This window comes from Hypanus sabinus, chromosome 7 (assembly GCF_030144855.1).
Source record: "Hypanus sabinus isolate sHypSab1 chromosome 7, sHypSab1.hap1, whole genome shotgun sequence".
In the NCBI taxonomy this organism is placed as follows: domain Eukaryota; kingdom Metazoa; phylum Chordata; class Chondrichthyes; order Myliobatiformes; family Dasyatidae; genus Hypanus; species Hypanus sabinus.
Window position 1 is genome coordinate 60,622,998 of NC_082712.1, and position 15,375 is coordinate 60,638,372.

The 15,375-nt window shown below is 41.4% G+C and overlaps 1 protein-coding gene across 2 annotated transcripts in view; it reads left to right on the top strand.

Moving 5' to 3' along the window:
- c7h9orf85 (chromosome 7 C9orf85 homolog) overlaps positions 1–15,375 on the top strand; it is a 39,949-nt gene that overhangs the window by 9,820 nt on the left and 14,754 nt on the right. Inside the window, exons 2-3 of one of the 2 annotated variants that reach the window (XM_059974787.1) lie at positions 1,584–1,690; positions 14,994–15,107. In XM_059974787.1, the coding sequence (XP_059830770.1) occupies positions 1,584–1,690; positions 14,994–15,107 (221 nt within the window). The remainder of the gene's footprint in view (positions 1–1,583; positions 1,691–14,993; positions 15,108–15,375) is intronic. The other variant, XM_059974788.1, reaches the window with a different exon arrangement.

The window sequence follows — 15,375 nt, forward strand, 5'->3', positions numbered from 1 at the left end:
CACTGCTAATTAAATCATAATTATTAAAAACGTTTAACTGTGCTTCTAGAGTGGAGTTAGAGGAGTTATGAGAGTTCCAAAACTAAACTGTCCCAATAAGCCCTGAGAACAGAACACTTGATGGTTCCTTCAACTTTTGAATGTGTCTTTTAAGGCTACATCCACACTAGACCAGATAATTTTGAAAACACTGGTTTCACGTAAAAATGATAGGCGTCCACACTATGCGTTTTAAAAAAATATCTCTGTCTACATTGAAACAGAGATTTCAGCAAATCTCCTACTGCGCATGTGCAGGACACATCTACCAAAAACAAGTGATATGTTTGGTGTTGAACCTCGCCGTAGAAGTGCGCGTTTGTGTAGATACAGACTGGAAAACTTAAAACGACGGACAGCTGTTGGCTGTCACGCAGGAGAACTTAAAAGTTTAAAAAAAAACAAATACTGGAGCATACGGAGGCAACCGACAGGGAGTTCACGGACAGATTGACCCAACTGACGATGAACATTGAAAAACTGAATAACTCTGTTGCATTAATAAAGCACGTTTTAAAATGTATAAAACATGTCTGCATCAGTGTTATCTTGTATTTCCATACAATGTTACACATTGTATTGTCAGAGAAGTACTTGCATAAATAGGTAAACCACCTTCATACAAGCAAGGACGGGAAAACAGGGCAAAGTGAGTATACTTATTTATCCAGTAAGTTATGGGTCAAAGTATTTGGTGAGTACGCTTCTAACTCTTCTGGCTTCAGACTCGTTGCCGTCTGTTCTGAAATTGTTGGGTTGTGTTAAAGAAAACAATGAAATGGTGCACTGCCGTCTGACAGCGTTTTCAGAAGTCTCCGGTTACCCCATCCACACTGATCTCCCTGAGCAGCATTTTCAAAAATGCCCACCCTGGAAAGCGTTTCTGAAAACTCTGGTTTCAGGGGACGAAAATGCCGTTATAGTGTGGACGGAGGGTAAAAACAAAGAGAAAAGGCTTCGGTTACGGATTTACCCGGCGTAGTGTGGATGTAGCCTAAGACTGAAACAGATGCTTCTGAATGTTGCAGCAGAATGTGCCAATTTACGGTGAGCTTTCAATGGATGTGCTCAGTGGGTGGGAATATAGCCTGAGGAACACTTTGTATTGAAGTAATTGGAATGACTTGGTAGGGAAATAGCATTACAAGAAAAATTATCATTGAAAATTTCTAACTGGAAAATAAATGCACACAAAGGTAAAGTTCCATCCCTGTGTCTGTAAACCTGTGACTGTAGACCAGAATCTGCAGTGTTTCTGTTGTTGAACATGCATATTGCTGCTGTTTGCATTCCTGGAAAAGGAAGTTTCACTTGAATATCTTACTAGATGTATCACCGATTATCTTGTATTTATGCCTCTCACCTAAATACAATTGTATTTCCTTCAGATATGTTGCTGAACAGTCCACCGTTTTAAATATCTCTCACCAGTTAACATTTTCCTCCCGTCTAAGGTAGAGGGATTTAGCTTATTGAAATCCTTGTTATTCTGAAGCTATCACTGTAATTGCTGTAACATTAACACAATGTTTTCTCCTTCCCAGAGGCTAAATGCTATCGTACATACAGGTGTATGCAAGCGATGTAAGGAAGTGTTGGAATGGAAAATAAAATATAGCAAGTATAAGCCACTTAGTCAGCCTCGGAAATGGTAAGTAAAAAGAGTCTTTCTAATAAAACTTTAAAATCTGTGTCAATAAAATCCTCTCTAATTGAGTGGTGCCCTTACCACAGCAAAAGAAGGACCTCTAGGAAACGTGTAACAGTGATTGTTAAACAAATTTTAACATCAAGCCGTGTAGACCACTGTTCAGGCAGGTTGTCAAAAGCTTCATTAAAGAGCAAAGTGGTAAGTCACAGCCATAGAGTAATGCAGCATGGGTACAGTCCCTTACACCCACTGATCCCATGGCAACCATGCTATCTGCACAACTATTCCCAATTTCCTGTGTTTGGCCCATATAAGTGCTGCCTCTGCATGTACCAATCTAAGTACTTCTTAAGTACCTGCCTCAAACACCTCTTCTGGTAGCTCATTTCATTTAATTGCCACCCTCCAATTGAATATAAAAGCTGTTCCTTGGGTCCCTTTTAAAACTTTCCCCTCTCATTCTAACTCTATGCGCTCTAGCTTTAGACTCCTCTACCCTAGGTAAAAGACTGTTACCAGGCACCTTATCAATGTCTCTCATAACTTTGAAAAACCTTCTAAGATCTCCCCTCAATCTGCTACATTCTAAGGAAGAAAGACCCAGCCTCATTAACCTTCCCTTATAACCTGGGCACTCTGGTCCTGACAATATCCTCGAATCTTTGCCACTTAACCCCCATCTGTCTTGTAATAGGGTGGCAAAAACTGGATAATACTCTGAGTGAGTCCTCACCATCGACTTTTACAACTGCAACATGATGCCCCAACTCCTATCATCAATAACCTGTATGACGCTGCTTTCAATAAATTATGTATTTGTAGTTTAAGGTCCCTCTGTTCCATTCCATTCCCTAGTACCCTACCATTCATAATTGAAGCCCTGCACTGTTTTAACTTTTCCAAATGCATCACCTCAAGTTTCCTAATTTTGTGTCATCTGCAAACTTATTGAAGGAGACTTGTGCATTCACATCCAAATAATTTGTATATAACAGGTGTCCTAACACTGACTCCTGTGGCATTCTGTTAGTTACCAGCCTGCATTCCAAGAAACAATCTTAAATCGCCTTCCTCTGCTTCCTACCTACAAGACAATTTTTAATCCTCCTATCTATCCCTGCTTGGATTCTATAGAACTTAACCTATCATCCCAACCTACTATGCAGGACCTTATTAAAGGCTTTGCAAAAGTCCACACAGAAAACAGCCACTGTTCTACCCTCACCTATTGGTTCCCCCTCAAAGGAAACTGTCTGTGGTTCATCAAATACAACTTCCCATGCACAAAACCATGCTGATTTCTCCTTGTCAGGCTCTGTTGATTCAATTGTTGGTAAGTTTAAAGACCTCAAAATGTCCCCTTGCCCTTCCCTACTACAGACGTCAGGCAGACTGGCCTGTAGTTCTCTGACTTGCCCTTGCTACCCTTCTTAAACAATGGAACAACCTAAGCCACATTCTATTCTTCAGTATATCCTTGGTGGCTGACACTGAAGCAAGCACTTCTGCAGTATCTTCTTAGCCTTAAAGTCCAAGGATGTACTTTGGCCAGGGCCTGGGGATTTATCCACCTTAATGCACTATACGGCTACAAATACTTTCTCCCTGTAATGTGAATACCTCCAAAACATCACCATTTGTTTTCGTAACCTTGAACAACCGTGATTTTCTCCCCTGTAAACACTGAGGAGAATTGGTGAATTTTTAATGAGCATTCTCCTGTGGCTGAAGACATAAGGTCTTGATGATAATCTCCAATGGGACCTCCTCCCTCCCTATCTGCCCTTTTACTCTTAATATATTTATAGAACCTCCTTGAGAGCCTGTAGAAACTCTTAACTCTACCTGCCAGATCCATTTCACATCCTCTTTGCCTCCTTGATTTTCCTCTTAATAGTAATCTTAATCTTGTTACTTAGTCTTCAAGGGATTCACTTGTCTCCTAAACACAATATGCCTCTTTTTTTTTTCTTGCACAGAGCTTCACTATCCCGCATCAGGCAAGGCTCCCTAAACTCGCCATGTTTAATCTTTACATAATAAATGTGTTTCTTGTGGACTCTTGATATAGCAGTTTTAAAAGCCTCCCACTTGCTGTTCATCCCTTTCTCTTCAAACTTAATTAGAATCAGAATTCTGATATTTCAGAATCCATTTTAATATCACTGGGATATGTTGTGAAATTGTTTTGCAGCAGTACATTGCAATATTTGATATAAAAACAGTAAATTATAATAAGATATATTTTATATAGTATGTTAAATAAGAGTACAAAATGAGAGGGGAAAAATACTGAGGTAGTGTTTGTGAGTTCATTGTCCATTTAGAAATTGGATGACGGAGGGGAAGAAGCTGTTCCTGACACATTGAGTGTGTATCTTCAGGTTCCTGTTGCAGAGGGAGGTACAGAGGCTGAGGTTTTGGGGCTTGTTGATTAGAACTGATGTATGATTGTGTTGAATGCTGAGCTGTAATCAATAAGCAGCAGCCTGCGTAGGTATTACTGTTGTCCAGGAGCATATGCTGGCAATAGGCAAATTCCAGCAGGTCCACGTCCTTGCTTAGATAGGAGTTAATTGTAACCATGACCAAACTCTCCAATCTCACAAAGCACTTCATCACAGTAGATGTGAATGCCACTGGGCAATAATTGTTATGGAAGCTCAACCTCCTTTTGGGTGCTAATATAATTGTTGTCTTTTTAAAGCTGTTGAGAACCTCCAGCTGCTGCAGTGAGAGGTTGAATATGTCCTTGAATACTTGTGCCAGTTGTCACAGGTTTTCAATGCCCTACCAGGTACACCATCAGGACATGATGCTTTGTGAGGGTTCACCCTCTTGGAAAAATGCTCTTGATGTCTGCCTTTGAGACAGAGATCACTGGGTCACCAGATATGCAGGGATTTGTACAGGTGTAGTTTTATTCTCCCTTTCAAAGCATGCATAAAAAGTGTTGAGCTCATCTGGGACTGAAGCATCACAGCCATTCGTGATGTTAGGCTTCACTTTGTAGAAAGTAATGGCCTGCTGACGTACATTCAGTTCCACCTCTAACTACAATCGGAATTGGGATTTTTTTTTGCTTTTAAAGTACCCTTCTGTAGGTCATACTTGGACTTGTATAGTTGTGGATCACTGATTTTGAATGTCAAAGATCTAGCTCTCAGCAGACAACAAATCTCCTGGGTCATCTCCTTGGTAATGGCTTTTGGCTTGGGTATGTCCGGTATGTTCTCAAAGGCAAACACTCATCCACACAGGTCTTGATTAAGTTGGTGACGACTGTGGCATATTCATTCAGATTCAACGATGAATCCCTGATTATTGTCCAGTCCAGCAACTTGAAGTAGTCCTGCAAGCGCTGCTCTGCTTCCTTTGACCATACCTTCTTGGTACTCCCCATTGGTGTTGCAGTCTATATGCTGGGAGTAGAAGTACAACTAGACACTTGGACTTTGCAAAGTGAGGCCGTGGTGTGTCACAGTAAGCATTCTAGATGGTGGTATAACAGTGTTCAAGTGTGTTGCCTCCTCTGGTTTCACAGATGATACAATGTTGGTGGTAATTGTTCAAATACTTCTTCAAGCTGGCTTGCTTGAAATCCTCTGCAATAATAGGAGAGACATCAGAGTACACTGTTTCATGTCTGATGATTAATATTCTGCTCCTTCGGTGCCTGCCTGATGTTTGCCTAAGGTGAAATGTATAACGCTACTGGATGATGGTGGAAAACTCCCTCAGCAGATAAAAGTGATGACATTTGACCACCAGATGTTCCAGGTCGGGTGAGCAGGACTAGGACAGAACCACCACATTTGTGTGCCATATCTTGTACCTTTAAAAGCCTCAACTGACCTGTCTTTACAGTAAACGGTGAAACCATTGGGCTGCAACGCGGCTTTGGAAATGACAGCAGTGACTCTTTGTTCCATAAAATAAAGGACACAGCAGTCCTTGCTGTGCCTCTGTACTGCAATCTTGCTCTGGGGTTTTCAGTTTTATTTCCCAGAGACTCTACAATGTCAGGATCGTCAGCAGTTGGGGGGGGGGGGGGGGGGTCTAATGCCTTTGCATTTCAATCATGCCTGTAGATTGGCGACGTGCCCCCTTCCATTTTTTTAGAGGGGAACTGTCCACGTGACCAGAATCTACTATCCGGGATCTGCTTATTTTCAGTATTGATGCTTTTTTTAAAAACAGCATTTTAAAACGATGTTACTTTCAGAAGTACCCATGGCCGTGACTGGACTTCAGTTGCAATAGTCCTAAATGGGAATATTTGATGATTCCCAACGGAGCTGCACACAGAGAGTTCCCAGTTGTCAGTGCCATCTTCAGCAACCCTATTGAGGTCTAGTATCACACTCTCTTGATATGGACGGGAAACTTTCATGAACAATGCCGACTTACTCAAAAGCAATTTAAACCTTCCCTCTACCAACTCTCCATTATTTTTCTTTCATGCATGTGCCTGTCTAAAAGATTCTTCAATGTCCCTAATGTATCTCCCTCTTCCACCACCTCCAATGTGTTCCATGCACACACCACTCCATTTGTAAAGTAAAAATTCTACTTCCTATACTTCTCTCCAAAATAGTCTTCATTAGCTAAAAAAGTTCCTTCTTACCTCTTTTCTAAAAGGTTGCCCCTTAATTCAAAGGCTATGCCCTCTAGAACTGGATACTCCCACCATAGGAAACACCCTCTCTGCATCCACCCTGTGAAGTCCTTTCAACATCGGTAGGTTTCAGTGAGTTCCCCACGTGTTCTTCTAAATTCCAATGAGTACAGGCCCAAAGCTGCCAAATGATCCTCGTATGTAAACCCCTTCATTCCTGGAATCATCCTCGTGAACCTCCTCTGGATTCTCTCCAGTGACAATACATCCTTTCTGAGATTATGGGACTCAAGACTGTTGACAATACTCGAAGTGCAGCCTGACTAATGTCTTATAAAGCCTCTGCATTTTCTTCTTGCTTTTATGTCCTGTTCCCCTTGAAATAAATCGCAACATTGCATTTGCCTTCTTTATCACAGACACAGCCTGTAAGTTAACCTTCTGGGAGTCTTGCACAAGGACTCTGAAGTCCTTCTGCACCTCTGATGTTTGAACCTTCTCCCCATTTAGATAATGGTCTGCACTATTGTTCCTTTTACCAAACTGCATTATCATACATTTCCCAAGACTGTATTCCATCTGCAACTTTTTTGCCCATTCTTCCAATTTGTCTAAGCCCTGCTGCAATCGCATTGTTTCCTCAGCGCAACCTAACCCTCTACTTATCTTTGTATCATCTGCAAACTTTGCCACAAAGCCATCAATTCCATTAACCAAATCATTGACAATCAATGTGAAAAGTAGCAGTCCCAATACTGACCCCTGAGGAACACCACAAGTCACTGGCAGCCAAACAGAAAAGGATCCTTCTATTCCCAATCACTGCCTCCTGCCTGTCAGCCATTCCTTTATCCTTGCCAGTATCTTATCTAAAATGCCATTGGATTTTATCTTGTCAAGCAGCTTTGTGTGGCACCTTATCAAATGCCATCTGAAAATCCAAGTAAATGATATTCACTGCCTCTCCTTTGTCCACCCTGCTTGTTACTTCCTGAAAGAACTCTTAACAGATGTGTCAAGCAAGATTTTCCTTCAGACACCATGCTGATTTTTGGCTCATTTTATTATTCGTCTCCGAGTACCCTGAAAACTCATCCTTAATAATAGAATTCAACACTTTTCAAACCACTGAGGTTAGGATATCTGGCTTATAATTTCCTTTCTTTTGCCTTCCTCCCTTCTTAAAGAGTGGAGTGACATTTGCAATCTTTCAGTCCTCTGGGATCATACCAGAATCAAGTGATTCTTGAAGGATCATGACCAATGCATCCATTATCTCTTCAGCAACCTCTCCCAGGACTATGGAATGTAGTCCATCTTGTCCCCTTAAGACCTTTCAGTTTTTCCTTTGTAATAGCAATGCACTCACTCCTGCTCTGTTATACTCATAGACCTCCTAGAACAGTGCTAGTGTCTTCCACAGTGAAGACAGATGCAAAATACCCATTAAGTTCATCTACCATTTCTTTGCCCCCCATTACTACCTTGCCAGCATCATTTTTCAGTGGTCCGATATTGAGTCTCGCCTCCTTTTTACTCTTTATAGAACTGAGAAAGCTTTTGGTATCCACCTTTATATTATTGGCTAGTTGGCTCTCATATTTCATCTTTTCCCTTTATAGCTTTTCTAGTTGCCTTTTGTTGGGTTTTAAAAGTTTCCCAATCATCTAATGTCCCACTCACTTTTGCTACCTTGTATGCCCTTTCCTTGGCTTTTATTTAGTCCTTAACTTCTGCCCCTGCCATCTGAGAACTACTTCTGTGCACCTTGTGAACTATTCCCAGAAACATTAGCCATCTCGTGCCTCTGTAACTCCCTTTATTTCATTGTGATACTGATACATGTTACTTTTGCTTCTCCCTCTTAAACTGCAGTATGAATTCAATCATGATCACTGCCTCCAAAGGGCTCCTTTACAGTAGCTTCCCAATAAGATCTGGGTTAATACACAACACAAACTCTATAAGATATCCTTTCCCCAAGTAGGCTCCAGCATAAGCTGCTCTAAAAAGCTATCTCATAGGTATTCAACAAATTTCCTCATGTGATCTGACACCATCTTGATTTCCCCAATCCCTTGCATATTGAAGTCCCCCATTACAATTGTGCCATTAACCTTATTATATGCCTTTTTCAGCTCCCTTTGCAATCTCAACCCCATATCTTGGCTACTATTTGGAAGCCTGTATATAGTGGCATGCAAAAATTTGGGCACCCCAGGTCAAAATTTCTGTTGCTGTGAATAGCTAAGTGAGTAAAAGATGACCTGATTTCCAAAAGGCTTGAAGTTAAAGATGACACATTTCTTTAATATTTTAAGCAAGATTACTTTTTTATTTTCATCTTTTACAGTTTCAAAATAACGAAAAAGGAAAAGGGCCCAAAGCAAAAGTTTGGGCACCCTGTATGGTCATTACTCAGTAACACCCCCTTTGGCAAGTATCACAGCTTGTAAACGCTTTCTGTAGCCAGCTAAGAGTCTTTCAGTTCTTGTTTGGGGGATTTTTGCCCATTCTTCCTTGCAAAAGGCTTCTAGTTCTGTGAGATTCTTGGGCCGTCATGCATGCACTGCTCTTTTGAGGTCTATCCACAGAATTCTGATGATGTTTAGGTTGGGGGACTGAGAGGGCCTTGGCAAAACCTTCAGCTTGCTCCTCTTGAGGTAGTCCATTGTGAATTTTGAGGTGTGTTTAGGATCACTATCCTGTTGTCAAAGCCATCCTCTTTTCATCTTCAGCTTTTTTATAGTTGGTGTGATGTTTGCTTCCAGAATTTGCTGGTATTTAATTGAATTCATTCTTCCCTCTACCAGTGAAACATTCCCCGTGCCACTGGCTGAAACACAAGCCCAAAGCAGGATGGATCCACCCCCGGGCTTAACAGTTGGAAAGGTGTTCTTTTCATGAAATTCTGCACCCTTTTTTCTCCAAACATAACTTTGCTCATTAGGCCAAAAAGTTCTATTTTTAATTTCATCAGTCCACAGCACTTGTTTCCAAAATGCATCAGGCTTGTTTAGATGTTCCTTTGCAAACTTCTGACACTGTATTTTATGGTGAGGATGCAGGAAAGGTTTTCTTCTGATGACTCTTCCATGAAGGTCATATTTGTGCAGGTGTTGCTGCACAGTAGAACAGTGCACCACCACTCCAGAGTCTGCTAAATCTTCCTGAAGGTCTTTTGCAGTCAAACAGGGGTTTTGATTTACCTTTCTAGCAATCCTACGAGCAGTTATCTCAGAAAGTTTTCTTGGTCTTCCAGACCTCAGCTTGACCTCCACTGTTCCTGTTAACTGCCATTTCTTAATTACATTATGAACTGAGGAAATGGCTACCTAAAAATGCTTTGTTATCTTCTTATAGCCTTCTCCTGCTTTGTGGGCATCAATTATTTTAATTTTCAGAGTGCTAGGGAGCTGCTTAGGAGAGCCCACGGCTGCTGATTGTTGGGACAAGGTTTGAGGAGTCAGGGTATTTATAAAGCTTTGAAATTTGCATCACCGGGCTTTTCCTAATGATGACTGTGAACAAGCCATAGCCTTAACAAGCTAATTAAGGTCTGAGACCTTGGTAAAAGTTATCTGAGAGCTCAGATCTCTTGGGGTGCTCAAACTTTTGCATGGTGCTCCTTTCCTTGTTTTCATTCTAAAATTGTACAAAACAAAAATGATACACTAATCTTGCTTAAAATGTTGAAAAGAATGTTTCATCTATAACTTTATGACTTTTGGAGATCAGTTCATCTTCTACTCACTTAACTATTCACAGCAACAGAAATTTTGACCGGGGTGCCCAAACTTTTGCATGCCACCGTATATTTCCCATAATGTTTACTTACCCTTGCAGTTTCTTAACTCTACCCATAAAGATTCAACATTCTCTGACCATATATCACCTCTTTCTAAAGATGAAATTCCATACCCACGGAACCACACTACTGCCTATGCCTTCCAGCCTGTCCTTTTGATACAAAGGATATCCTTTGATATTAAGCTCCCCGCTTAATGGCCTTCTCTCAGCCATGACTCAGTGATGCCCACTATGTAGTGATCCTAAGTATAACTTTGGAATGATCAGTAGAGAAAATGATTTTCACATGAAACTTAATACAGTACAGAAGTAATCTCTTTGGCCCACGCTGTTGTGCCAAATTAATTAAGCTAATGACACCAAATCTCTTCGATGCTCACTCGTGAGGAGTGTGAAAGAGCTGGCCTGGATGAGTTCAGCACCAAAAATGCTCTAGAAATTCAAATATCCAAGTAGTCTGTTCTGTTGGTACCCCATCCATTACCCTAAATTTTTGGAGACAGAGTGCAGATGCTGGAATTGAAATAACAAACGATCTGCTAGAGGAACTCAGTGGGTCAAATAGCAACTGGGAGTACAAAGGAATTTAAAGACTTGATAAAAATGTGGCTGGAGGGCAGTAGAAACCACTGGGGTGGGTGGGAAAGGAAGAAAGATCTCACAAAGCTCTGGTCAAAGAGGAGCCAGTCTTGGTAAAAATGTGGTTGAAGGGCTGGAAAGCAGTAGATAACACGAGCCATAATTCAGGGCTTTGACCCAGAGTGTCAACAATTCCTTTGTGTACAGGAGCTGTTTGACCCACTAGGTTTCTCCAGCAAGTTGGTGTTTACCTAAAACATCAGTTCCCTCCACCATTGGCTTTCTGAATCTGCAATGTGTGCCATTTACAAAATGTACTTAGGCAGCTCAGCAAGCCTCCCTCAACAGCTCTCCTCAGAGGATAAATAAGAAGATAACCATCTCACAAGCTCCACATTATTTTGCCTGGGAAATCATTGGATCAGAATTCTGAAACTTCTTGCCCATCAGCATCTTCCTCAAGTGGACAACCACAGGTTCACTGTGGTGCTCACAGACATGTCTAGCAAAGACAACATGCTGGTCTTTTGTACAAAACTTGCACCACATTAGTGAATATAATGACAACCTCTCCAAGCACATTTTGAATTTGGTAACCAACGGCAGAAGCTGAGTGAGAGACAGTTCAACTGGATTTTCATGAGTGGGGGTAGCAAGATAATGAGTAAATCTTTCACAATTAGAGTTTTCTGTTATTTGTGTACATTTTGAAATGCGGCCATCAATGTGTTTTAAGAGGAAGCTTGATAAACGAAAGTGAGAAAGCGACTCCATGGAACATAGATTGAGAGGAAATTTGAGGTGTCTAGATAGAGTAAATGCAAGCAGGTGTTTTCTACTGAGGTTGGGTGGAATTTCAGCTAGAGGTCATGGGTTAAAAGTGGAAGATGAAAAGTTTGAGGGGAACATGAGGGGAAACCACTTCATTTCAGATGGTCGTGCGTGTGGAGTGAGCTACCAGCACTAGAGGTGCACATGAGCTCGATTTCAGTGTTTAAGGGAAGCTTGGATAGGAACATGGATGGTACAGGTAAGGGGGTCTATAGTCCCAGTGCACATTGATGCAATAGGCAGCTTAAATGGCTCGAAGTTGATGTACATGGTTGAGAGAATGCTGGGAAATGAGGGATTGATGGGATAGTTGTACTGGAATGCAGCATGGACCTGTTCCTGTGTCGTGATAGGTAAATAAAGAATACTGAGACACCAAGCATTGCAAAGCTTTGATGCCAAGAAAGATGGCGGCGCGACACAGCATGCAGCGGCCACTCCGGAGCTGATGTCTGTTATTTGTTAAGCGGGGTGCCGTGCACAATCTTAATCTGATGAAAAACAGACGTGGGAGCACAGAGGAACATCTGGAAATCTCCAGGAAGACCTTCTTCATTGCTGCTGCTGCTGTGAGGTCTGGGTCTCTGCTGAGAAGAACAGGCCCCCAGTCCTCGGGGTCGTGTTGGCGGGGGCGCCTTAATGCATCTAAAGGATGGTGCTCGGTGAGGCTGTGCTGGAGGGGATGGTCGGAGGCTCGGAGGTTCAACGGACTTGGACTCTGCTGCGGTTGGTGTGCTTTCACTATGTGCTGCGTCTGTGAGGCTGAGTCCGTCAGCGCCTTGGAAGTCCATTATGGGGGTACTCCCTTCTGCTGCCGGTGTGGAATGACGAGTCTATCGGGACCCTGAGAACTTGTGGAAACTGTGCGGTGGTTTCTTTGGAACTTAGTCTTTTAACATCTTTGGACTATTTTTACTGTGCCCATGGTCTTTTTTTTATCAAATATGGTATTGTCTGCACTGTTGTAACTATATGTTAACTATAATGATATGTAACTATGTGGTTTTGTGTAGGTCATGTAGCTTTAGTTTTTGGTTTGTTGGGTGGTAGAGTTGGTCTCCTGACTTGGTGTGTCTGGGTAGTCTTGTTTTGTCTGGCGGATTTGGAGCTCCTTTCCGGGGAACGCGCTAAGATGGTAGCACAATATTAATACGCAGCAGCCTCTCCGGACTCTGGATTGGGGATTGCCAAACGTTACGTGGATTTTCTAGTGTAGTCTGTTTTATCATGTGCTTTTGTTATATCATTTTGGAGGAACGTTGTGCCATTTTTTTAACTGCATTGCATTTGTGGTTCTAAATGACAATAAACAGAAATTCATTTCAATTCAATGAAGAGGAATAGGTGATAGCTAAACTGGAGCATAGACACCGGAATGATTCCAGGAATGAAACACATGTGGTGCATTTGATCTCTCTGGGCCCGTACTCAGTGAAGTTCAGAAGAGTGGGGGGAGGGGTGGTCTCATTCAGTATTTGGTAGTTTCAAAGTCCTGGATAGAGTGAATGTGAAGAGAATGTTTCCATTGGTCCAGAATCCAAGGGCACAGCGTCAGAAGAAGGAGACATTCTTTTAAACTGAGGAAGAATATCTTCAGCCAGAGAATGGTGAAACTGGAAATTATTATTCCCAGGGGTCCGTGCAAGCCAAGTCATTGGGTGTATTTACGACAGAAGTTGAAAGGATATTTTTGATTGATAATGGGTTAAGGGTTACAGGGAGAAGGTGTGAATGGAGTTCACAGAAAAATCAGCCCTGGTTGAATGGCAGAGCGGAGTTGATAGGCTGAATGACCTAATTCTGCTCCTTTAATTTATGTAATTGATAGGTGGGGCAAATGACCTGTGTTTTACTTTGAAGGATTATCCAGGATTTCATAATACCTCCATAGTGTGGTACATTCTGATCAGGGTTATAAATCCATTCTTCCACAATCTCAGCAAATAAATTCAAAGTTGATGCCACAAAGTATTTTCCTCTTACTGCACCTCCCCTACTGAAGAACTGCTGGCAAATCTTAGAATGGTGTATCCTTGGGAAATGAACCTCAGTAAGCTTGCTGTGAACCCTCCATTGTTACTTCTTTGTGTCCATGAATAGACTTTAAATGTGATTCAAATTCTTCTTGCGCTTAAGCAAGGTTGCCAGTGGCTTGGCAGTCTTGATCGAGCAAGTGTTTAATTGTAGTGTAGAATGCCTTTCTTACCTCATGAAAAACTGAACCAAATTCCAGCTTCTTTCAAAAGAAAATAAACTTGTAAAGCACATTAATGCTCCCAGCTGGAGAGGGAGGATGGACGGCAAAGAAAAGATTGCTTGAAGAATAACATTGAAATTCACAATCAGTGCAAGGGGTATGAAGTAGATGCAATGCCTGTCAAGTGAGGTGGGGGAGGGGAAGGAGACATTCTGCAGCTAGACATTTCTCATAGAGCATAGGACAGGAACAGAAGCTTTGACCCACGATGCCTGTGCTGACCATAATCTCAAATTGTATTAAACCTACCTGCATGTACAAATTCGTATTCCTCCATTCCCTGTGCTAAGCTGCCTCACTGAATATCCCTCATGATCCACTGTCATATCTGCTTTCACTATTGCACATTACAGGCACCCACCACTATTTCTGGTGGTGGGGGAAAAGCCTTGCACATAGCCTTTAAACATTCCTCCTCCCACCTTAAAGCAATGTCTCTGGTATCTGGAAATCAGATTCCTGCTGTCTATGCTTCTTATGTTTTTGTAAACCTCTATCAGTTCTCCTCTCAGCTTCTAACACCCCAGAGAAGACAAGTTTATCCAATCTTGTAAGTAATGCTTTCTAATCCACACAGCATTCTCGATGGACATTTTCCGCACCCTTCCTGCAATGGGGTGGCCTGAACTGTACACAATGTGCAGAGTGGTGTTCATTCGCTAAACAATTATTTCTTTATTTTTGGTTGAACACTATGAAATGTAACCCAGAACATCTTGGGCTTACAAGATCAGTAGAGACCAGAAAGAGAAAGATGTGAACAATGTCTTTTGAAGGTGATTCTTTTAATCAGTCTTTAACCAAGCTCATCATAGTTACAATCAGTAACCATTAAAAAGGTTAAGCAGTGACCTACTGCAGTTTATCGACCATATACAGTGAGGAAAAGGATGATGGATAATTTCTGCCGCTCAGCAAAACTAAGATTATTCAAGTTGTGTCATTCCCTTTTAAAACATTAAATAATTGCATTAATGTGAAAATTAGGAGGTTTGGAATTCCACCAAGTGACTTGTACCATGGCAAATCAAATGGACTGATCTGTCTCCTTCTTTAATATAATACCTCTTTTTAAAAAAAAACATGCCTGAGCAGCTTGAAATAAAGATCCTACTAAAACACTATTTATAGGCTGAGCCTCTGTTCTTATTTGAAATATTTTCTGGAACCTTTTTACGACTTTCTGATTATTCAAAAATCCTTTTTAGTGTTAAATGCCTTCAGAAGACGGTGAAGGATTCGTACCACATTATGTGTAAACCATGTGCCTTCAGACTGGAGCTCTGTGCCAAATGTGGGAAGAAGGAAGAGATTGTGCATCTGTAAGTAGCTTGTGCTGGCTTGTGCAGTTATTTTAAAAAGAGTGGGATTTTGAAATTTAACAGCTGTTTTCCTTGATGAACTGCTATGTCCTGAAAATAATGCCTTTCAGTCCTTACAATCTTGCTTTTGCTCTCTCTATCTCTTACCCATCTCTTGTTCTTCATATCCACATACATGAAAAGTTGCTGAAGTTTTGTTCCTTTGTGCATAAGTTTGGGAAATTAAGGAAATGGCAGAGACTTTGAACAAATATTTTGTTCATTCATG